Raw genomic sequence first — 26,702 nt, 5'->3', positions numbered from 1 at the left:
TCGATTGGGCGACCATCCGATAACCGCACGTGATCTCGGGATCTTCAATTCAGCGCTATTATTCGAAATGATGGTTTGGACAAGGAATACTCTTAGCACGAGAAGATATAGAAAAACGATTTTGGAAAATTGCGGTATTTGTAGTACTTATAACTGTGAAGAAGGAAAACGATTTCGAAAATGTTCACCGCTGGAAAAGTTCTCTCGGCTCTTCGCAATTATGTAACTATCGACTTCCATAACATTGCGGAGCGGAGGAAACCGCAAGAATAGATTTTACGCGCGTCCCGGAAAAATCTGGAGGTTCCGTGGGACTTTAAATTTCGAAAGTTTCGGAGCGGAGCGAGAGAAAAGAAACCGAATGAAGACGTTGCGGAAGCAGGGAGGAGAGAGAGAACGAACGAAAGGGAAGGAAGTCCGTGTATACGCGAGCCGAGACTTTTTCCAATTACAAACGGCGCCATTCGCGAGCTGGTCAGCAACGATTATTTTTGAAACAAGAATATTCCTCTCCGCCCCGGGACATAATGAGGAAGCGGGAGGCACGGTCGGAGAGCGCGATAATGGCGGCCGTTATGAAGAAATCAACCCACCCCGGCACACGGCCACCCCCGTCGCACCCCGCCGGCGGGCCACGCTGGTAACCCACTTGATCTTCCGTTTCCATGGCGACCGCCTTGTCCAACGAACCCCCGCCGACTCGGACCGGCGGGGGTGGTGGTGGTGGTGGCGGTTGCGAGCCTTCTCTCTTATTATGAGAGTTGCTCCACCCGGGCGGAAGGGTTGGAATCTCTCTATCTTTCTCTTTCCTTCTTCTTGTTCTTTTCAGCGACCGAGCACTTTCAGAACGCACATTTAATGATAACTCGGTAAGTCGAAAGCAGAAGGCGTTAGAAACGAATGTAGTTATGTGAAACTCTTAAACGCTAATGTCTTGCGATTGCTGCAGATTTAAAAGAAATTCGAAGAGTAACATTTCTCAAGATATAAAATTATCACAGAAATTTCTGTAATATATTAAAATATATTAAAATATGTCTAGCGGATAGAAATTTATTTTATCGCAAATTCCTCGAAAATGATTACTATAGCTGTGCAATTTTTCTTCTTATTATTAAAGCAACATTGTTGTTACATAATATATAGATACGTGCAATTATTATATAATATACACATGCGAATTCACACATGTTATTACATAATGCATACGTGTACCGAGACAGCCATGGTGAATTCATGCCCAATCGATCATCGGTCCACGCGATAATCACTCTCGAATGCGTGTAATACCGAGGAACTGATAGATTCCAAAATAATTGCCGCTCGTCGCATTGTTAATAATACGGAAAGGAGGGTTTGCAGGGGGCCAAAAGTGCGATGCACTCGCGCCCTCGGCAGATGGTGGACGACGGTGTATAGCAGCCACGGGGTGTCGCGAGTAAACGAGACGCGTACGGACGAAAGGAAAAGAGGAGAGAGAATGGTCTCGCGCGGGAGAGAAACGATTTGAAATTGATGAGTCTGTCGCGACTTGGAAGGGTTGGGGTCGCGTGCCGCACCTCGAATGCATAAAGGACCGCCGAGCCCTTTTTTATTGCGCTTTATTCCCCAAGCCACCCCTCCAAGCGTGTCGTCTTCTTGCGCACGCTCTCGTGTCCCGATGCAACCACGGCAATGGTGCACTCGTGAATTAAAGTAGATCCATCAATAGTAGCTCAAGGAATATCGTTAGCTAATTGAATTTCTCGCTCAAGTCAGATTTGAAAATTAACTTCCGTTGGCCAAGATTTAACATTTTAATGAGCTGTATCTATATCATTATCACTGTAAATGCCGATGAGATTTTTTCGGCCAAAGTTTCGGCGACAATGATCAATTCGCGCACTATCTCGCACGAACCTTATTACCGTCCTTTCGTTCGAATTACCGTGATAGAGCGCAGACACGTCCGCACACCGCCGCGCCCGTATCATTGCACGTACGTTGGAAAACGAGAGGCCATTAACAGAAACGCGTATACCAACATGTCGCCCGTGGGGATGGTTTTCCATGAACTCGAAGGAGGGAGCGCGGACTGTATCCGCGCGAAGGAAGGGAGAAGAAAAGTGCTTCACGCGGCGAAGTAATGGAGCCGACTTATTCCACGCAGAAACTCCTCGGCCGGGAGCAATTAAGATTCTACGACAAGAACGGCAAAATATTCAAAGTATTCAGAACGACGGAATAAATCAAGCAAAAGATCAGAACGACAGAATAAATCAAGCAAAAGATCGATATCGAGATTAATTACATACAAAATTTTATCCACTAATAGACTTTGCGTTTACGAAATCAACTGAATATTTTTTTCATCGTGTTATTTTTACAATGCACCAGATTGCATATAATTCGAATGTTACATATTTTAATAACTTCTATTACACATTAATAAAAATTGATGAAAACAAGAGTATACGTCAGATTTGACGCAGTGAAAGTGTTAACAAGTCTTCTAAGATTATACACCACGATGCTAACCTCCGTTATATAGACTCAAGTAGATTCGACATTACGGTATTCTGATAGCAGCTGTAAATCGCCGTAAATTGTGGCAGATTGTGATTAATGTACTTTAAATTACTGGCATACGATAATACGTTAATATCAAAAGTCCGATGCCGCGCGTGTATCAAGATGCCGCGTCCGTATTCTGTCTTCTTCAACAAGTCTATTTATTTTATTAAAAATTTCTGCTTAATGATGACGCAACAGTCCACATAACATTTTTGCTTTCAAGTAACATCAGCACAATAATCGATATATTTGCCAATGCGTGATTTTAGAAATTAACAGCGCTTGAACCGGATCAAAGCGCGAAATTGCCGAGAAAAAAAAACGATGTTGCTATCGTCGCCATCAGGTTTGTCATTATCGTCACCGTCATTAAAATCATTATCGAGTATTCCGTATTTGATCGTGTTTCGTTGAACGACGGCGCTGCGCATGTCGCAGATTTATCGGCCGATTTTAATTAATGAGCACTTGTATCGATTAAACAAGCCGTTCGCGCGAATGAAATATTCATCGAATGCAAAGGCGCGAGGCGCGTGTATAAACCATTAAAAAATAATAGAGACAGAAATTCGCCTTAATTGGCGCAATAGCCAAGCCGCGCTGTAATCCCCCCCTCCTTGTAGTCCTGACCATTAAGCGCGACATGCGGGAGATCCTGTGTGCGTATTCAAGACTCTCTCGCGCTCGCTGCTGTGGCTGCTGCTCATAATTACGCGGTAATTAGAGAGGTTTGTCGGCAATTAACATCTTGAATATCATCGCGTCGTCGCGTGGTATCGGCCGGTGTCGTCGTTTCTCTTTGATCTGCCGGGATAGCTCCGGCAACGGTTTACGAGAACAAAGAATTTGACTCTCTGCTTTTTTTTTAAAAGATTTTTTTTGAAGAACTTAGCGCGACATAATAAGAAATAATGCATTTGAATAATATATACAGCAATTAATTTAATTTTTATAAATCCTCGACTTATTATTATCAATCCAATTTCATATATTTACGTACTTTTACATATTTTGTTATAAAAAAATACTTTATTCTGTCTTGTTCTAAAATAATAAATTATATTTACCCATCCTCATTAATTAAATTGTAAAATTGTTCAACATAAGAAAGAAATAAACTTTGCCGTAACTTCCCGATCCGATTTCAATTTAATTACAGAGTGACAAATAAATAACACTTAAATAGCTGACAAACAAAGGTGTTTCGTACATCATTGATTTTAAAAGCTGGCGCCCATAACTTCCTCGCTCGGGCGCTTCCATCTCTCGCGCGAGGCACATAGGCACCGGGATATCTCGAAGTTTCCGATCCAGAAGAGCCTTGTGTCTCGGCCGTTAATTGTTTCATCGACCGGAAGTCCGCGCGCGCGGAAACTCCCCGCCTCGTCTTTTACGCGGCAACAAAAGAAATCGAATATCCCCGTCCGTCCTCGTCTCCTCCTACCCTCATCCCGTCTATTCCTCGCCACCACCCCCGTCCACAACCGGGGATATAATTTCCCGGGGCAAGAAGTTTCTAATGACAGAAAATCTAATATATATCGCTTCGAGCCGGCGGTTCCGCCGGCGCTCTGCGCGCAGCTTTTCTTGTAATTAAGTTATAACTAAGGGCAAGCGTGGGCGTAGCAGGATGGTGATGGTTTCTCCGGAAGGAAAAGGAAGTCGCGAAGTGGAATAGTGGGGGAGCTCTCTTCTAAGAGTGGAAAACAATAAGAGGGCTGCGCTAATCCGTACCATACATTACAGCCGGCGAGAGTGTTTCTGGTTGGAAAAAAGATAAGAGGCTAAAGCTCGAAAGTGTGCACGATTCGGCGTTGGAAAATTCAAAAACCGAAAAATTTGCGTACCAGAATCTAATAAAATTAAAAACGTCCGTTATTACGTGATAAAAAGTACGATGAGAAGACGCGCGATTAAGGAAACTGAAAAAAGGTATATAATTTTCCGGAGTAAAAGATTTCTAATAATAGAAAATCTAATATCTTTAAAAACTGTAATTTAAGGAAAATCTGCGCATTGCACGCACACCGTGACGGATTAGGGTGCAAATAGTCATAATTGCAGCCGCTTTGCTACACTTCTGGTGTAAAGCAAAAGGCGGCGGACTTCGTGGAAAAAAAAGGACATAAGGAAACGATGGTCATTGCTGAATTTGTGTGTGTACTCACGGCATACGTATTGTATACATCTACGCGCGTTCATATCGTGCACTTTTCCCAGGCTGCTGCAGTTAACGAGCACCGAGGTGGTCGCACACGACGCGGTGGCACTCGTGATATGTAACGAGGCGCGCGTACGTGCAAGCACACCTGTCCTCCACTGCAGTGGGAGAAGACCGGCGGGAGGGAGGACCGGTCATTAGGTAATGGGGACTGATTTTTCCGCCGGGACTTTTATTTAGACATCGTGTGCGGCAATTTTCTTGCCACATTCGTGCCGATTAGACGGTACGTTCGCTATCGCTCGTGTGTGAACGGCGATATCTTGTTAAACTGTTGTCTATCAGGATAAGAAAAGAGCTAAAATATAATCACTTGGTATATATTTTAGATTAAAATTGATATTACTAAAATACTTCATTTGTAAAAATGAAAATAGCTCGGAAAAAGTGTGTTATAAATATTTCAAGAACATTTTGAAATGTATAATTTATCTCCGAGAAGATGCTCACGTGTGATAATCTTCAAAAAAAAAAAAAAATTATTATCGTATTAATTTTCACTGTATGATAACATCTCGAGATATCTCATTCGATAATGTCACGGAAATATCGCTCAAAGGACAAAAAAGGCAAGTTAGAGGTTTGCTAAAGCAGAAGAATGGGAAGAAGGATAGAGCCGCGAATGGTATTGGCCGATAATTATCGTAGCGTGCAAATATCGATAATAACCCGACGTGAAAGAGGAAAACGGGAGAGGCGGAGGTAAGACGGTGGGCTGGGCGCCGCGCCTGGAAAGGAACAACTCAATTGCGCGAAATCGAGTTAGGTGCCAGCGCGCCGCCGGGGATGTAATTAATTAATTCGAGAACGCCATCTTGCTACTGACGGCCGAACGGAGAAATATTATTTCCAGGGTGCGGGGCACTGGAGCGGAAGAGGAGGCAGAAAATTAAGCGGCTCCAGTTCCCTCTTAATCTGTACTTTCGCAGAAAGTTGCTCTATTCCTCCTTTTTGTGTGGTAATGACATCAAATTCTTCATGTATTTTTTTTATTTTAGAACTAATCGACTTCTACAGCTACTTTAAACTGGCTATGTGCATAACAAGTTGTTTACAAAAATTATTTAACGTTCCAGATACAGTGTATTTTGAAGTTTGCTCGCGTTGTGTGCTACGCTTGTAACTATCTGTCCGGAGCGTACAGAGAATATAGTCTTTCGTTAACAAGGAGTTCAACTCATAACGCTTAATTAAAGTGCTGTACAAAGTAAGAACGAGAACCGGAGGAGCAAGAGAAAGGCCGGGGGCAATCGGGCCCCGATCGTGACCGGCCCAGGGGCAGGAACGCAGTCAGATCCCCTGATAACGATCTGATAAGCCGCCCTCCCAAGATCGCGAGGAGACTACGTGCGCCGTAAAGAAAAAGAGACTTCACATGGTGTCACGAATAAATTCAAGGACTAAATTAACTTCGATCTCATTTAAAAAACTTTTATATAATCGCTAGCTTTTTAAGAAGAATTTATGAAGGAAAAAAATGAAGAGAAAAAAATATAAAATAATGTTGTATATATACAATATAAGTATCATCTTATTAAAGCTGGAAGAAATTATAATAAGTTGTATAGAAAATAAAAATAAATAGAAAACAATGTCTTTAAGCAAATAATCCTTTGCAATTACGCGTTATCGATATATTAAAAATCTTTGTAATCTTTTAAATAAAAAAACAAAACAACAATCGCTAAAGAATGTTTGTGTAAATTTTCTCAAGTAACAAAATGCATCGGATTTGCACTTTTATAATCTCCCTTTGTCCGGAAATCGATCAACGCACGAGAAATCCGCCGATAATGCAAAGCGTGACTGACATTTGACCTATCGCAGCATAATCCTATCAAACTATACTTTTAAGCTCACCCTGGAAACACCGCAAGTGCTGGCCATCTTTTCATTAACGTTTCATTAAAATTTATGATTTTTACGGTTGCATTTGGGGACGCGGGGAATTTATTTTGGAGAAAATGTCAATTCCTCACGGCGCAAATGTCCATCCAATTCCTTGATAAACAGACCTTCATTTATTTTTCATCTGCTGGGCAAAGATCAAATCAAAATTAAATCAAACAAGTATCTACTCGACGTAATGAAAAACGACAAGACGAAGAATATTCGTGAAAGAAACCATCGCACGAGCCGATCGTGGAGGGGTGAGAGTGACGAGAACTCGAATAATTCAAGTGCATCTACAGATTATCCAAAGCGGATGGGGCGACCGGAGTTTGGAACAGACGAAAACGTAGGGAGGTCGTACGTTTAAAATAGCGAGTTCCCCCACGACCTAAAAGCAACCCCAATCGCCGCACGCTGCTCTAATCACAGAAAGGGGGTTGGTTTTACATTTTAAATCCTGCCAGCGTAACTATTGACCACATGACGGTAAACATCACAGGATTAATCCACTATTTCAGTTCGAAAGTATCAAACTGATACTTGTTACGTGTGCTTTTATGCTGGATCGAATACGTGCAACTATTATTAGATAAAATATTTTATTATAAATATACTAGATCGTAAATGCACTGAACATCACACGACGAAATTTTGCCAGGTCACGGAACCAATGAGGACACGACTTGTGTAATATATGCTCGCATTGGGGATACATGCGAAAACGATGTCACGTAGTGAAATAGAAAGGGGAAAAGAGATGATGGCAGTTAGACGATTCAATGAACGCCATAATGTGGGCATCGGGGCTAACTCGTAGAAATTTTGTAATAAATACGTTAGAATTTTCTGTGAGAAGGCATCACAGTTAATTTAAAACGACACATGTGAACAAATTTTTTCATCAAAATTCATGGAAACTAGTGAAACAGTTTGGATTATGCTGGTAGAATGATTGGCGTATAATTAATTGACTCGAGAAACTGGAATTACTTTTAATTTCAATTTGTCACTATATTTAAAGATCTCAATTTACAGAAAAATGAGTGATAATATTTTGTATAAAATTTAAAAGCAATCGTATGAAATATTTCATGTAAACAATATATAAAAATAAGCAAGATAATTTTTCTAATTGATCACATTTTAGAAATTAGTAATAATAATAATATTATTATTATTATTATTAAATCTTACCTGTTACAAATAAATTTTCTTTGTAATGCATGCTAAAATAATGCATTTTACAGGGATAATTTCAGCTTAATAGCGACACTTCCTTGCATACCACTTGCCCGACACTCATTCGCCACATAACGTTATGATCTAAAATTAATATTGAAATTTCCCAATCAATCATTAGGTCTCGTCAATTTAAGGAAGAATCAAACATTCTTTGTGTTTCAATCAACATTTGTTCACCGGATAATATTAAAAATTAAATTTCGCAAAACTTCATCAATTCTTACTGTAAAGACTCCTTAGTTGATTTCGTTACACAAAAAACACGTATCAATTATATTTCTTCGTTTTTAAGTAGTTGCTTCAACCTCGGAAGCAACGTTTCAACTGGTGAGCTAAGAGCATCACACGTTCACAGCACTGGTCAGCGCTGCCCCTTCTATCTGGCTTGAAAGTGGTTTCATCCTGCACCCCCGCAGTGCGAAAAAGAGAAAGAGAGTACGAAAATGCAAGAGAGAGAGACACACGATTCCCCTACTTGCTTCTCGAACTCAGGTCTTCCTATATAGCTCGCAATCCAAGGGTACATATATTATCCACCCCTGATCCTCGATCCCGCTCAACTAACGTTTCAGTACCGCGTGCTGAATTATAGAAACATCTCTCCCATCTTTCTCCTTTGACGGCGTGTTATCGACGAATGCCAGCTTTTAATTTCACCAACTAGCAATTTGCAATTTTCCAAAATTATCTCGGAAGTAAATATTTTTAAACTTACATCATTACATTCACATAATAATGTGCAACAATTTACATAAAAATGTATCTACACTGAGAAAAATGTTGTGTTTGATTCAACAAACCGTCTGCTCGATTTTGGACGAAACAGATCCTGCTTGAATCTTCCAGAATTTCTATTCTGATTGATTCAGCCAGAATCTTGTTGCATTAATAGAAATTCGATTTTGAACGAAACAGACACATTCTTGTCTCTGGTCTGGTTTCAGAATTTTTTTCAGTGTATATTTCATGTAGTTTCGTAAGTTTCTAACCAGAAAAAAATAAAAGGATTAAAGGCAATAAATATCTTTGTCAGTTCTTTCTGTGAAAAGAATTTCACTCAAGGTTTCGCATACAAGATGAAAAGGAAAAAAAAAAAATCTGTTAGTAACGATTTTCCACAGATATTATTAAGTTGTAAAAAAGGCAAAAAATACGCTTGTATGCTTTGAATATAATATTTTCTGCGCATTATTCTTAAAAATATTATAATTCTTTGCATAACTTTGTTCTAATATTACATATTGTTGTCTTATATTGTAAAAAATAAAATTTTATTGCCGTTACACAATCGAATGAACATATATTAAACTCGCATCGCCCTAATTGGTTGTTGCGAGTTGAGCACGAGATAGGACACCTAAAATAAATTCTCTTCGACTGCATGCTGGTAATAATGATCGTGAATGTCGATTGGGCAATTGCGATGGAATTGGCCTTATCGCGCCTTACGATATAAATAAAATGCCTGTCTGCAAAAGAAACGATGCGTCGGCGCTCAATTATTTTTGCACTCAGATCTACAGATTATCTAATTCGGTTAATTAATCAATTGCCGTAATTATTGTTACCCGATCTCAGTAATAGATACGCAGAGGCGCCTTCATTCTTAATGTGGTGCCTGAATATAATCAAGTTTGTTACCGGCCGTTCCAACTGCCGTTTCCTTTTCGACCAATTATTAATTTATTATTACATTGTTACTTATTTGTTATATATTTTTTTGTTTTTCTAAATATTGTCCCGTGCTATCTCCATGTATATGTATATGTTTGTTTATTTATTTAATTACTTTATGTTATCTCACAATAATTAAAAACTGATCATTCTTCAATCTGATGGCCTATGAATGATGGCACATAACGGTCGTCGAAAAAAATGCTGATAAAATTATATTAATTACAAAGTATCAAATATGTAAATAATTATTATGCCATCAATTATTTTTCGTAATTGCGCATTCAAGAATTTTCTCAAATGAGTTTTTGAATATTGAATACAACAGGAAAAGTAACTCTAGTAAAAGAATATATGCGTATAAATTTTTAAAAGAACAGTGGAAAGAGAATAAAAGAAATACGGAAGGGAGATTTGAGCAAATAGGGAAATGGACCGCAGCTGGGGCTCTATACAGGTCGAAATACTAGTCTCATACGGTCGCCAGTTGATGCGTCATTCTTGTTGACACGTACAACTTGTAAATCTACGTTTCGACTCAAAGCAAGGAAGTTCTTTATTATAAAGTCGTCATGCAATACTGAAATTTAGAGAGGTTGTAAATAATAATTAACATATTCGATTTTTTTCAACAGGTAAGTAAAAGCACATCAAGAAAGGTAAGATACCGCATTATGCGAATAATCGCGTATAGTGGCGCGTGAAAATAAGTTGACCTGAGAAAATATATCTGCGCGTAGGTATATCGTGTGCAGGTAAAAGATAACGCTCCAATACACCGTATATTATACGTTACGATGAGTATAATAATTAAACGCCCATCCCTCATTATTCATACGCTTGAGTGCGTGTAATGGCAGACTCGTGCATCAAGCCGCGAGAGACGTTCGTGCTCTTCATTTTAACGCATGTGCGGTAAAACTGCAAAAGAGTACACGAAAACAGTAATTACTCGGATGAGAAAGCTTATCATGTTTCTGGCGCGCAATGTGTATTAGCAGACATTGCAATGCGCATTTCTATATGTCTTACTCTCGATATCGCTTGATCAATGTATGACCAATGTACAGATTTTGTATTAATCAAATTGTTTAAAAGGAGGCTATAAAGCACGCTTTCCGATCGTTATGAAATTATAATGGCAAAATTACGGTTGAGAATAAACTTTGATGAAAACACATTAATTACACACTTCTTCTTATGAATGTATATTCAACAGAAGCGTAATTGGTACGTCAACCTTGAAAATAACTTTGGTTAATAATATTTTTAACTGCCATATATTATTACAGAAATATTACTTTAATATCGAAAGTCGCTCTGTGCACTCTGACATCGAGGGAAATTCGGGAAAAGACGATCTCATGAAAACTGTCTGGCCGATTGAAAAGCGGATCGACCTCACCCACGCTTCGAGGCGGTAGAATCGAAGGTCGCCGAGCGCCCCTATTTTGCAACCACCCCTTCTCGCCCAACAGCAGTGCATTTGACCAGAGCATTGTCCGGAGGAATAGGCTATTGTTGGATTGAATCATTCGGGGGAATATTCAGGGATGGCCGATGGTCAGTAGCCATTATTGTTACCTACGCGTGCAGAGCTACATACTGGCTTCTCTCACCACGATCATGATCGACGATGAGTGCGAACCCAAGCAAATGGACACACTCGAAAATATGGAGCGCGGACACTTTGTCCTTTCCGCCTGACCCGTGGCAGACCGGTCATCTCCGCACGGTGAATTATTGGCTTTAATTGTGCGCACGATAATGGGCAGGCTGGACAAATTTCCGGACGGAAAATGTCCTGAGAGTTTACGAACGTGCAGGGGATTCGACGTGATGCCACGCGCGACCGACGTCCGCCAATTAAAGTCGATTGAATATTTTCAAGAATCGTTTCATTCAAAGTATTTCTATTGTATATTTTGACAATGTTCTTACTTTTATTTCTTAAACAGTGTAATCTATTTTATTTAAAAGTAAGAAGTTTGTTTAAACATTAAAAATTCGAAAGTCGAATTTAGTTTAAAGATTAAAAATTTATAATATTCTTATGATCATAATAGATAATTTTAGCAACGCGCATTAATGGTGTATATTTTTCAAGGGAGAAATTGTATTGTCCAGCAACAAAACGAGAGATTGAGGGTCAAGCTAGATCGATCTAGGGTGCAGTGAACTACGTCATTGTATATTGTATAATGACATTGCTCGTATGTCACGTGTGTGTCGGAGGTCAGCGTCGGGCGTCGTGAGGTCACCTTTTCGATGATTCGTTTGAGGCAGTTTATACGCCTCATTATATGATATAGGCACGTACAAGAGAGTTGCGGGATAAAAAGAAACAAAATAGCAAGCTAATAATATACTAAGTACCTTTACATATTTTGATTTTTTCAATTAAATAACTTTTTGCATTAAATTAATATAATCTTATAATTTTTATTCAAGTTTAATCAATATATTCTTTCAATTTCTTCTTGTATTAGTAACAAAATCATCTCAGGAGGTATATATAAATTTTCTTTTTGTTAAAAATTCTTAATCAAGTCGAAAAATTACCTGAATATATGAAAAGTATTTCATTTTCTGTATGAAAGAAATATATTAGTAACTAGTCGCAGTTTCTGTGAAAATTAGCAGTGTAAAGAAATATTTTTGTAAACATTTGTCACGCTAATCTTCGATTGCTATATACCTGAAAAGGTTAAGAATCTTCTTAATGCCAATTTTCAATACGGGTCTTTTCAATTTGAAAGATGCAAATAAAATTTTCATTGAACTGACACTAGACAAACACTAATGACCTTGCAATAAACGCATTTATTTATTTCCGCTTTGTATTTTACAAAAGTCCTGAAAAAACTATTGCTAATAAAATGAAAGAATTTATTGCAGAAATTATTTAAACAGGAAATTTCTCTTTTCTCTTGAATAATTTACAATGTCAATTAGGCGCAAAAAAATGCAGAAATAAATAAGAAAGTTTACAAATCATTGAATATATCTTTGTGTGTAGCAGTATATCTTTGAAGAATAACTGATGAACAATTTTATAAGAAAATATCTAAAAATTCGCAGAGAGAACACGGTGCTTTTAGACGGACATTATCGAATATGAAAATGCAGTCACGCTTCCGATTAATTTCGAAACGAGTTTCTGAACATCGGGGGAAGCCGATAGGTCGGGCGCATAAGTCGCATTCCATATGCCCAGGTCGACTCCACGTTTACCGAAGGCGACTTCGGGTCCGCGACCCAGGAAGTAGGTAGTAATTTCGAGCGCAGGGCCCGGCGAAATTAGCAGGCAAAGAGCTGAGAGATGATTTTCCGAAATAACACGTCCCTTGTACAATGGGGAAGCAATTTCCCGGGGACCAGCTGCCGCCACGTATCTGATTTATCATCTCGCGTTCCCGAAGAGTAGGGCTCTTCTGCACCTCCAACGCCCCGCAGGAACACCCTGTGGTCCGCCGCGCATTTCTTTTCTTAAAAGGAACTGGTTGAGAGACCTTCTCGCTAGTAATTATCGTGCGCCAGGTCATCGTGGAGCCTCTTCTGACACTCCGAACGTCGAGCGCGAAACAAAAAGCAGGAAAAATACGATTTTCGTGGGTAGATTAAAGTATCAGTTAATTGAATCTCTTTGGCGAGAGAAATTCGCCTACGTATGCGGGGTTGCAAACGTTCGAGGCTTTGCTTTTATTACGCCTTAGCATTCTTTCTTCGATCTTCGCGAAGCTGAACGTAGAGATATTCAGCGGTAATAACTTTAAATATTTCCTTTAATTTCATTATATGTTCTCCGTAGCGTGTCCTTAGCGCTGATTACTCATATGATTCGCGCTACAAATAGAAATCATCATTTCGAACAATTCTTCGAAATTAAATTAAATTTCGTTCTTTGCGCGTTGCACCGAATTATTTACGACTACGGACGATAAACTTCGCATCTGCACTGCGAAACGTGGAATTGGTTGGCTGTTAGTTCGCTGGAATGTGATGGGGAAGGCAGATGGGGGTGGAGTGGGGTTTGTTCAATCGGTTATTGATTGGAAATGTAAGCCGGAGAGCGTGCGGCGGCCGTGGGGCGGTTCGAGTGAAAGAGAAGAGACGATGTCGGCGAGAGGGGCGGCGAGGGAGGGGGAGGAGGATAGGACATCAGCGCTGGTACGGACCGACAGATGGCCGCTGGTCAGCACGACCGCGTGGAGAAACTCGCCAATTGGGAAAACTGCTTTCCGTTTGAGCCGCGCCGAGACTCGCCACCTCGTATTCTCGGCCGTCCGCTGATTGCAGTCTTAACTTAACACCTGTCTAAGATGTTAGTCACGTTCTAACTCTTTACACGGCGAATTATTTTTATGCGCAGTCTCTGTTAATGTTTTTTACCTGAGAAATTTAGCAAATTATCGAGTTTTTATTATTATCCTGATCGAACATTCACACTTAACTAAAAGCGGCTATCTCTTCTCGCGCCGATTCTCTCCTACTAAAAAAAAAAAAAAAAAAAAAAAAAAAAGTTTTCTCAGCATCAATCTTAAGTGCGTCATGTAATTATTAGTTCTGTAAGATGTACTCTCTTATTTCAAGAGTCATCAAGCGCATTCAAGAACGAAGCATCATCGTCATACCGATGCACGTCCTTATCGCAACACACGATGCATAACGCGCGATTTTCTCTAGCGCGGCGAGCGATAGGGGCCGGGCAAGGAAGTCGATTGGAAGACAAAGGTAGCGATTCCGGCTAATTGTTATCAGCGACGCAACGTGATATCGGCAATGAACGTAGACGCGAGGAGGACGGTTCAAGGGTCGCGCAGCTGGATGTTTAACGCCGTTGTAAGCGCGATATCGGCGTCGATGATCGTTTATCTACGTGCATCCCGTGCGAGATCACGTCGCTCGACACGCGCGCAACCGCGTATGTCCCATTGGCGTAAATGCGCGTGAGGTGCTGCGACGACCTTCCTGGACTCCACCTTGGTCACCTCTCCGCCTCTCCCTCTCCCTCTCTCTCTCTCTCTTTCTCATCCTCCAGCTCCGATCACCATCACAGGCATCACCACCAGGCACGACGACAAGCACCGCCCGGCTCCCTCGCATCCCTCGGGCAATCTTTTCAATTTAAAGTCAAGTATTATAGCTTAAATTGCATTATGGTTTCCTTCCCCAGGAGGTAGGGCCTGAGAGGAGCAACGAAGGGCGGCTCCTTGTAAGCAAGACTCAATCACGCCGCTTAGCCTCTGACCCCAAACCCACGAGACGCGCGTACACACACACACATATACGCGTGTGCTACGCGTAGGAGCGCGCGCGCGCGCTCGTTGCAGCGTGCTCGCACGCACACGCATGCACCGCCGAAGGGCATCCTCACGTGCCGCGGAGAAACCGATCGTCGCGCTTCCTCCGAAAATTAGCCACGAAAACCTGTCGGAACGCGCCCGGGACGTGCGAACACTCGACCGTTCGCCTCGCGCAGCGGAGCGTCTTCGATGCCTTAACGACTTCACCTCGGGACGCGTACTCGAGCACCTACACCCGCTGTCAGCGTAACGACATCATTACGCTCGGTTCGATTCGGTCGCGCTGCGACATCGCGGCTCGTGCATTTCTTCGATCCGTATATGGAAACGCGATCGGTTGGTACTCACGCTCTGACAGGAAGATTTGCGAACGTAAGCGTATGAGATGACCGTATCATCAAATACTTCTTCAAGGAGTATTTGAGCTAACGAGCGGTGATACTTGAAACGGCGACTTGTTCGCCGCGGTATCGCCAACTACTCATACTTTAGATACGTGGAGGAGATCGCTATGCACACACTCGATCGAAAAGTAATCACGCATCCACAGCTACGCGAGGATGTCCGGCGAGATCGGGACGCTGGATTAAGACTTACCCGCGTACACGGCGGAGCGCGCGCGATACGACTGTACACGCATACTTTTCACACAAATGAATGAAACGACCTGGGCCCAACCCTGACCTTGAACTCGCTCGCCGAAGGAAAAAAGGCGCGATTCCTCCCGTACCGCCTCCCGACTGTAATAACGCGCTCCGCGTTGTCCATAAGGCATGTAACAGATACCTCGGCGAGGTGGTGCGCGCCTCTCTTGCTTTTCCCTTTTTCCCGTATTACGTTATCGGTTACCCGGACTGGCGGCTCTCTCTTCCTCTCGCGCGCGTGCGTTAGTGCGTGCATTTATCACGCGCGCGCAACCGCGGCGCGATAAGTATCGACAATTTTCATAGATCATTGATGCGCGCGGTGTTGTGAGTCTCGTAAGAGAAAAAATGCGCGGGGAATTTTTTCCCCGCAATATCGATCAATAACTGCTAACAGAATCCATGTTTTTATTCGTAGCCTTTAAATCAATTTTTTTACTCATTTGTCGAATATATGTATATTTCTCATAAGCACTTATTCGACGATAAGTAAAATCTATTGAAATTCTGACTGCAGCAGAAACATCACACGTGCACGATAAATCGAACAAAACATTGACGAAAATAATTGGAATGTAGTTAAGAAAGATTCCTATTACCGCCCAAGAAAACCATGATCTACGTCACTTTCATAATTCACTCGTAACGAACTATTCCAAAGTAATGAGCACGCTCTTAGAAATTACACGCTGGGCTTCTCGCCTGCCGCGCGAAAGTTAATAAGAACATGCTTGAGAATTGCGATAATAATCTGCGCGATGAAAATATAATCTCGTGATAAAGGAACTCAAAAAATATTCTTTTATGAAAATTTCTAAATTTTGCAGGCCGAATCAAGATAATCGATTAAATATTCTCGCAGAAGTAACAATGGAGCGACTTCATTCGATTACAACAAATATGTAAAGAATCTCGACAGAAACATCCTCGACAATGCGATCCTCTCGTAAGAAAAGCAATCACTACGTGCGAAACTTCCATTACACTCGTCTCATAACGAACCATTCGAAATAATACATCCCCGAGAGAGTAAATTGCGGGTCGCGTTTCCTCGCTACTTCGGCGCAGCGCGATATGGCGATTTCCTCAAAAAAATTGGCGCAATGAATCCCGATAATGTTCTCGCGCGTACCTTATGTACGTAAGAGAGTCGAGATCGCGACTACGGAAAATGGTTGCGCCGGCTCGTTTTCTTAGAGCAGCGCTCCTTTAAGTAATATATTTCTCAGGGATAATTGCAGGCAGCGATTTCGTGCAGCTCGTTCAGATCCGGCAGATACCGTGGACTGTGTACGGCGGAACGTGTATTGCACGTGCAGGTAGTGCGAGCGGCTCGGGCGGAGAGGAACAGCGAGAAAATGATGAGATGAAGCGAGAGGGAAGGAGCGCCGCACGTATGTCGGTAGGTTACACGCGTAGGTAGGCACTTACCTATCCACGTAGGTAGACACACTTATGTTTAAGGGAGGCTGCGCGCTCGAAGGAGACGCGCGGAACGGGGAGTGCGAGGGATGCGATAAGAGGAAGAGACGGGAGAGAGCGAGAGCGAGCACTGATAGAGCGTAACTGACTTCTTGGCCGGTGCATATTACCGGGCTGTTAGAGGGCGGAGCCGGCTGATGAGTTAGCAACGTATTGACTTTATAATAATCACGTTAGCCGGTCCACCGTGATCCCTTGGTATTACGCGTTGCTTCGCGCGAATTCACATACCGGGTGATGCCGAGCGTTCCGCATGCTGTCGCGTGATACAATGCGAGCGGAAACTGCAAGAAATTGGAATGCCTTGGATTTTTGTTGGTTATGTCGATCCACGTTTCTCTTCGACAGAACTTGAATTCATACTTGAATATATTAATTAAAGAAGAATTTTTATGTAGATAAAATTATGTTAAAATACTCTAAAAATGATTACAAATTGTTTATAGAATCTTAATATTCCTTTTCTTGTTTGGCGCTCGTCCATCGATCTGATTTACCTGCGCGTGTATCTTACATGTATATTATAATATAATAAATATATATTTTTTTTACAAAATAACGTTACGATAATTCCAGAAATTATCTACAGTATGATAATTTGCGCTGTATTCCACGCTATATTCCACAGCATCAAATTTGCTCGCGTTCCGATCTCAGCTACATATATATATATATATATATATATATATATATATATATATATATATATATATATATACATACATGTATGACGCATCTGCACGAGCGCTTGTGCACAGTGTATCAGTTCCGCACTAATCGTAAGCATTTTTTCGAGCAAAACATTCATTCGCGCGGCAGTTATCGCGGCCGCGGATCGCAATTTCGCTCGGAGAGATGCTAACTGACGACCGTATATGCGAGAGAGACGTCGGTTGACATTTGGCCGAGCGGGTTGGCTAACCGCACGAAGAAGCTGTTACATGCTTGGGCGTACAAGATGCGTAGCCTAGAACACGGCGTAGAGTTCTTGCGCGGCCTCTCCCCCTTAATTAGCGGTTCGGTTTATCTTAATCGTTCCCTCAGCTCCTTTCAGATCGCGAGTCCCGTGGAAGATGAGGAAGCACGTGAGAGCGAGGCAGCACAGGTCGTTACGTATTCACGTGCAGCTGCCAAGAGATAACGGCGGTCTCTCTTCCTTCCTCTCCCGCTCGGGTAAAATAAGAGATCGAAGAGAGAAAGAGGGATCGCGAGAGAGATGTGGCCTGCTTCGATTCTCTCCGCGCTGCACTTTGCGCTTGCTTTCGTTGCTCGCTCGCGCTTGCGCACGTTATTAATATTTCCCTGATCCTGGTGTCAATGACATTGATGAATGATGCCTCTCTACGTGGAAAATAGCTCGTGGCTCGTTTATTATCAAACAAGAAGAATTATCGACCGTCGAAGGAGGCTAACCGTTCCGAACATGTCCCGGGTGCGTGGCTTTAATCAAACGTTTCGATTGGGTATTTTCCTAAATGATAGCGGGTTCTATGTTTTGCGCGTGTACGCAGAGAGATACGCGGGTACTAATATCGACATTTTCGCATGGAAAGCAAGATCGCGATTTCTCATAATGATTTCCTAATGGTTTTCTCATAATTACAAGGGACAGTAATTACAAAATGGTTGCTCGTTAAATACATAGTTAATCCTAGAACTGGGTACGGGGATCTACATAATAGACCCTTACTGCCATATTTCCCGCTGCAGCTTTCACGTAATTGATGGAGCAAATACAATCTCTGATAATATCGAACGTGTAACAAGCTACGGCCTTTGGCTGCGGAAAATGAAATTTCAAAGATGAAAATAAGGTAATAGCGTAAGAAAATTCTGGATTCTCTATTGGATTTATTATAAAAATCTCTTATTAAATCCGATTAAATTAACGTTACAAGAGATTGCGGTGCGCGACTGCAAAGTTCAACGGACGTCGGACAGCGTGCACAAAATCGCGACTCCAGCTTTAACACTGTTGCTTTCTAGGATACACTAGATTGAATCTAATCCGCCGGCTACCACCTTCGGAAGAAATTTACCGCGTCTCGACCGTGGTCGTTCTCCGCAACAAGTCGGCGATGCAACTCCGCTGCGCGCGCGCGCGTGCAATTGAGAAGATCCTCTTAATTCTCGTTTTCACGCATCGTCCTTCCTAGGTTTAGATCGCGCGGATAGCAACTAACTTGCAAATCGCTTCTGTAACCGTCCCGGCAAAGTGAATAGCGTGATGCAGTAACGGCCGGTGCAATCCTGACCTCCAATCTCACCTCAATTTGCCTACACGCCGCCATTTGCGTCAGCGAGAACGGAGAGAACGGCCTATCTAAAATTATGATCTGAAAAAGTGCTCGAGCGTGTACACGGGTGTATGTGTGTGTGTGTGTGTATATTGCACGCGAGAGGTCGAACGCGCGCGTAGTCGATTAATTATACCAAATCGCATATTATTATAAATTTTGCGGCTAATTGGTATCTTTTTGGTCACGCGAAAATACTCTTCGAGTGTGGTGAATCTTCGACGCGGCGCTCATTATGCATCCTTCGAGACGCGAAACTTATTCGTTGCTTGAAATTCTTTTCGCATATAAAAGCTATAATATAGATTTTAATCATTTATAATAATAATGAATGAATAACTTTAACAACTTTGCAATAATGTACGTCAATCTTGTCTTTATGCCTACGTACACACTACAACACTCTAATGAATCCTTGCAGATTGATGAGCCGTGATGTACGCCGCAATGAATTTCTAGAGGCATGAACACCTGAACACGATGACAAATGAGTACTTCCGGCGCGCGGGCACTCAGCCACGAATGGGTTTTGATCGGAGCGGTTGACTTTAATGCAAGTTAATTAGCTCTTCAATTATCGCTTTCGAGCCGCTGGAACGGTGAATCGTTCGTGAATGAAGCGTTTACAGCCCGATGCTAATTTGCGGCACACCTGCTTTTTGGCAAACGAGGCAAAGGCGCGAACATTCCCTGCTTGATTATCGCCAATTACTAACTACGCACTACTTAAACGACGCACTCGTTCGCCTTCTCGGTTATGGTTAAAACGCACGCACATCTTTATCGTGGATGAGTGATTTCTCTATAAATCGATCGTTGCGCGAGCAATAAAGGTAATTGACGTACATCATAGTGCAGAATAAATCAGCTGTATTGAAGAAATGTAAAAGCGCTCAAAGCTGATAAAATATTAACATTTCTATTCACCGAACACTTGAAGAATATTTACTATATAGATCAATGTACTGGTTCGATAAAATAAAGCAAACTATTAATTTGTTTCTACTGTAAAAGATAATAAAATCTTTAAATCTAATTTGATCAGCGTATAGATAACTGATTGCATTATTAGAGATATCTTTTATAAAAATAGAAAATTAATGATAGATTAAACAAATATACAAGGATATCGCAATGCAATGAACAGTGCATCGTCTAGAAAAATTTCCAAAACACATTTGTAAGCTTCGAAACAACTGCGCAAATGCAAAGGTATCGATTCCAAGCAATAAAACGGCGCTCTGGCCGTCTTGTTGAACGTATTTACAGCGTATTTTATGCTGCATTTTACAATCGGCTGGCGTATTTATTCGGGCGAGAAGAAATGACTCTCGCACAACGCTACAGTGCGCTCTGATCGATTTAACGCCAAATGTCGCCGTGTTTTACACGCGGCAATAATGGTCGAAATCTATGTAGCCAATATTTCAAGCCACCCTTTCTCGCTTGCACGTCCCCCACGATGGCGTTCGTATACCAACGACATGTAGTCTTAGTTATTGGTTCGCATATGGACACCGTTCGATATTTCATATTCTACAGCGAAATGAAAGTATAAACGCAATCACAGACGGCGTGTTCCAAAAAGCGCGATTAATTTTTCGACTGTAACGTTCGATAACGAGTGAATTTTAACACAATAAAGCGAATTGCCGTGCCAAAGTTCAGAATAAAAATTTTGCATTTTCTTAAGCTAACAAAAATTTATCAAATGGATAAAATAAAGATTGTCTAACCAAAATAATAGCAAAACAAATGAAAACGTTATTTGAAGTTATCTGAAATTTGTATTCAAATTTAATGTAATTTTAATATAAAATATTTGATAATTAATTCTTTTATTTGCATGAGTTTCTCGATTCAGCTTCAAGTATGTAGTATGTAAAAAGACAAAAAAAAAAAAACAATTTAGTACAATTAGTCGAATAAATAAAATTTACATATTTAACAGAAAAGAGGATGATCTGAAATAGAAGAATAATAGTCCCGAGGGAGAAATATGATTTCTGCTGTCCGGCATACTGAGAAAAATGTTCTGTTTCGTCCAAAATCGAACAGACGGTTTGTTCAATCAAACAGAACGTGTTTCTCAGTGCAAAAATCTTGATGTAAGCGACGAACGTAATTTGCACGGGAATGGAGTGTGTCACACTTCACAGATTACTTTTAACAGGTACTTGCTAATTTATTTCTCTTTAGCACAATTTTATTCTGTCAATTTCTCCAAAAATTTTGTATAAATACCGCTCTACGTGTTAGATGTTATATCCAATTTCTATTTGTTCGCTTCATATTTTTTACAATTTAATTATATTTTATAAAATCTAATTATTTTAATTTTTACTGTAATTGTATTAAATGTCAATATGAATTATAATTTTTCTCAACTTTCTTATTTTTAATATCGAAGAATGCACGTTAATAATAAATTAAAATACCATCTACTTAAAATTAAACAAAGGGTAAAATTCCTTAAATAAAAAATAAATTCCAAAAACGTTTTATTCACTTATGAAGACACGCAGATGATTTATGATCTATCTATCGACTATTCTTTTAGGTGTATTGTGTTAAATTTATGTTTAAGGGTCGTCGGCGTTTTCGGGTGAAAGAACACGTTCTTGTAACACATGTGTTCTTGCAAGAGTGTGTCTACAAGCTCGTAATATTTTAGGGAACCCTCCCGGCCCTCGTCCTTTAAAAACTAGCCGGTGCATATGTCGGCGTAGGCGACATAATGTTATCAAGCTGTCCAGAAAGGAGCGCCGCCGATCGCCGCCGTGCTAGGACGAGGTCCTCGGGGGACTGCGTCCTCGCCCACTTCGTCCTTATTGATATACCGAATAAACACACTTGGCAGCTAGGCCAGGACGGCTTTGCGAGGCAAATAACCTCGGAAGAACCCTACGTCCGGGGGAATATCTTTCCTAAAAGACGGCACCACGCTCGATGCTGATAACAGCGGAGATGACAAAAACTAATTTGCGTAAAATTATTTGACAAAAAAAAAAAAAAATCTTAATAAATTATTATTAATAAATAATTATTAATCATATATATAATTGCAGTGACTATTGTTTTCAAATTGCAAATAATTAACATATGTCAATATATTCTACGCTAAATTGTTAATACATAGCGATAAGATATGTATTTAATGAAATCGTTTTTGGCTTAATTTTTGATGAAAAAATTGCCCCTTTCTCAAAGTACCGTAAGTTATAATGAGATTGCCTCATTAACTTCGTAGCAAAAAAGAAAAGATTTCACGACTATCTAGTATTTAAGGAAGTAATCAACAAGTTCTTAACACATCACGAGATTTTGAGCATTTCTGTCGATTTTTCATATCTCTAATAAGCATAAGTGGTTTTTTTTATAACAAAAAATTTACTCTACTGGCGGCAATAAATAATACTTCCTTAAGTATCCTTACGCAACTTTTTTTTATATATAATTAAACGTTTTGCTAGTCTTTAATAATGTAACTTTTATTATTGCTTTTATGTTTTAATAAAATACACATTAGCAGAAATAACAAGCTGCGAGACGAGAATCTTGACTACTCTGTTTAGAAATATAAATAGAAATGTAAATTGTGAAATTACACGGTGGAGCGATCATTAAATCCCGAATACATTTTAGAATGATATAAAAGACGCTCTAATGTCCTTTTACGCTATAAAAGTATCCCGCGAAGCCCGACGCCACCGAAGCGTCATTTACCTTCTAAAATCGCTTCTGGAATCTCATTCAGTCTCCGGTTTCACCCTCATGGCTTTTAAGTTGTGACCCTTATCGACCGCGCCGGTGGACTTAGCGCACCTCGTCCGAGAGCGCGACAGTTATCCAGTAAATAAAGATGAGTAGTTTCCCCGTCATCGCTCTCTCGCATACACACACGCGCATACGCAATCGCGAGCCTGTGTGCGTGTGGCAGCGAGACGGTTTTAAATTCCGCGAGTCAAAGAGCGATGTTTGACATGGAAATGTTGGGCGATGCATTAAACATACCGCACCGAGTGCTTCCTTCCCCCTCTCGTAGGATCGCAATCCCCCTGCTCTTTCCCGAAAGACGAAAAGCGCGCCCCACAGTTGTCCGGGGCCCAATCGTATAACCAATAAACTCCCAGGCCCCCGATCTCCCTCGCGTGGTCCGAGCTATGTTTATTTAGGCAAACGAAAGAAACCGTTGCGGCTCTCGGCTTCATCTTCGCAAATGCTCACAAAATCGCTTTCAACAAACTAACAATAAGTCGATAACCATAGCTAAAATGAGTTTCGGCGGCAGATGCTCTTATTTTCCTCGTGTACGATAAGATAATTCTGATAACACTTGGAATAATATTTATCTTCCATAAATACACCACAGTGATCTAATGTTATAGAATTTAAATGTAGTATTACGATAAGTACATTTATTTTGACGTCTATTTATCACCCCTTGTTTGAACAAATTTTGAACACAAACAAATGATTGATAAAAATTGAACGTGTTAACCGTATTAAATCGTAATAACGTAGTTAATAATTCTATCAGATTATATACACATAGTTGGTCTTTAATATTATAAAATATAATCCATCACTCGAATATATTTTTTAACTAATATAAACATATGTGTCTTAACATGCAAACTTGTAAATCTGGTATATCATTATTGTCGACGAGTTGCATCGAGTAGAATAAAACGAGCGTCGCAAATCTCCGAGTCATGATTAGCGGAGCAGTTGTCGAGGATAGGAAGTGCCCACCTGCGAGAAGTAATTTTACCGAATGTTTCCATAAAAGAATCCCCCTTCTCTTTTCCATTGTCCGGCAAATGACATCAAGCTTATTGCATTATTTAAAGAGCTTCGCTTTAAGGACGTTTTAAGCCACCGACCCTCGATTGTCGGAGTGCCGCCACTGACGGCACAAACCGGGTTTCTCACGAATAAGTCGCGAGGGTTCTACGAATTCGACAATTCTTCGAGACGCGACCCAACAACGGTCTCAAGTAAAAGTAGAAGTTCGAAATGCTGCACAATTGTTTCGTTAAATATTAAAGAATAGTTCATCTCTAGTATATTATGATCTCGTCAAATTTTAAATTAATATAATATTAAGACTTTGAACAATCGTATTTAGAGTATATATCATCAATATATACTAAATAATATTGCATAATATATTTTATCTACAGAACAAAAATTGTCGCAAAGTTATTTAGCGATGTATTTCGTGAGATTTTTGTACTCACCGGGAGAGATGCCAAGCTTCGCATGCAAGCTACTGGGGCTTCTGTGATCGGGGGTGGTAACAGAGGCAGCTACGGGTGGCGACAGGTGGGGATGTGTCAGTGGCCCACCACCTGTCGTCGTCGTGGTAGTTGTTGTGGCACAGGGATTTAAGGGTGATGTCCTCTTGAAAGACTGGTCCGTCCGCCACGCGACCTCATTGTCGCCTATCCAGACTTTACCTGCACAAACAGATCGGACAAAAATGAGATATATACACAGATACGATAACAGCATAGCGAATCACATAAAATTCTTAAATTTAAAGTTATAGCTACTCAGTTTTTATAATTATTGCAGTTTATAAAATAACACATGTAATTAAAAATTAATTCTGTAAAAAAATAAACCTCACTTATTATCATATTTAATTATTTGTATTATTTTAATCGTGTTAAATGATTCTTATGTACAAAATGTTTCCAATTCTTTTTTCTTGCTGAAAATCAAGGAAACTCATTCATAAATGCGAGAGAATAATATGCATGCTCTCCCTTCGAGCAGATCGCTGCAACAATATCAGCAATGGAAGATCAAATTGCAAAAGAGGCTCTCGAGATAAATTCTATGCGGCGCGCGCGTATTAATATAACGCACACTGATGCGCTGGAATATGTGTGTGCAGAAAATGGTTTCTCTCCCCCGGACAGACCTGCCGTAATTAGCGACCCTCCGAATCCCCTATTCCTGCCAGTTTTCCCGGTTTTCCCCCGTTTCCCTTAATTTCTGGGAACAATGCCCGGCTCTGGATGTTGTTCCAGGCTGAAGTGTCTAATTACACTGGGGCATACCGAGCTCTTCCTCTTCCCAAATTTGTAAGAGCAATGTATAGGGTGTACTAAAGTTCGCAGATGCATTATGGAGCATTCATCGGTACTTTCGAAAAACAAAATAATGCTACTTTTGTTAAATTAATCAATTTGTTTTAATAAAAAGTGTCCAAAATATATGCTAACAACAATTAGTTTGTGCTGTATTTTACTGCGTATAAAATATTTTTCTACTAATGTTACCACTAATAAGATATCATAAAACTATTATTAATATATAGATATGAAAGTATGAATAAATTAATCATGTTAAAAATTTATTAAAATTACATGATTCAATTCATATAAACATCCTAAACAAATGTATTATTACGCTTCACAAATGTTTTGTCGCGTGAGATATCTCGGATATCCACATTGTGTCTTTTCGAGCACCCCGTAGGTGGCAGAGCCTCGGATTTATGAAACACGCGAATACCATATCGCCCCCGCGTGCGTGAGATGTGACTCAGACTCGGTATTATTTGCTTGACGAATGATTTAGCTCGAGATACTTAGCTCGCTTTTCCCCATCACCCCTCTCCCCCACCTCCCCCCTGCCTTTTCGTAACCCCTGGCAGAAAAGTAAGCTCTCTTCGTTCTTCTGTCTGCTTTCTAACGACGGGCAGAGGAGCGCGTTGCTCCGGAGGCAGAAATACAGTAACCAGCAGACGAAAGGAGAATAGGGGGTGACGGCAGGGTTCAGCAGAATGCAAGAGAATGGCGAAGAAGAGCGAGGGTGGTAACCGGAGCCCGTAGTTCCGCGTGAGAAAGAGAGAACGTTTTTCCTATCGAGAGGAAAAAGAGTAGGAAAAGAAAGAGAGAGCGAGAGAGAGAGAGAGAGAGAGAGAGCGAAACGAGAAAAGCGGTGGGGCTGAAGAAAGTGTAGCCGGCGCTAACTAAGGGCGTCGGCTAATCAATATCATCAGAGAATGGCCGCTGACCTCCATCTACCCCGCTAGATCGACCATTGTCCGGTATTCCGCGCTTCGAACAGGCTCCGAGCGCGAATACGAACCATTCAGTTTTCCTGATTATCGCGAGCTTACAAGTACCTGATTCTACAACATCTCATTTACACTGTAACGCGCGATGCTTCTTTTTGTAATTATTATTATTAATATAACAACATCGAAATTTTCAAGACATTTTCTTTCATTGACAATTATAGCACTTTAAGAATTAGCCGGCTAACGCATTTAGTTTCAAGATAATGTCGAATTCTAATTAAATTGCTTATCAATCGTTCATGCTAGAATCTTCTGGAAGAATATTGAAAATTATTTCCACAGGGATGACTT

At 40.7% G+C, this 26,702-nt stretch overlaps 1 protein-coding gene across 3 annotated transcripts in view; it reads right to left on the bottom strand.

Moving 5' to 3' along the window:
• The window catches only part of LOC105670102 (POU domain, class 2, transcription factor 3S-like), a 118,207-nt gene that overhangs the window by 32,695 nt on the left and 58,810 nt on the right, over positions 1–26,702 (bottom strand). For all 3 annotated transcript variants that reach the window (XM_012363432.2, XM_012363433.2, XM_012363434.2), the window contains exon 3: positions 24,556–24,774. In XM_012363432.2, coding sequence (XP_012218855.1) covers positions 24,556–24,774 — 219 coding nt within the window. The remainder of the gene's footprint in view (positions 1–24,555; positions 24,775–26,702) is intronic.

This window comes from Linepithema humile, chromosome 4 (genome assembly GCF_040581485.1).
Source record: "Linepithema humile isolate Giens D197 chromosome 4, Lhum_UNIL_v1.0, whole genome shotgun sequence".
NCBI lineage: Eukaryota > Metazoa > Arthropoda > Insecta > Hymenoptera > Formicidae > Linepithema > Linepithema humile.
The sequence above is the reverse complement of the archived record's forward strand: the minus strand, read 5'-3'. Positions and strand labels throughout refer to the sequence as shown.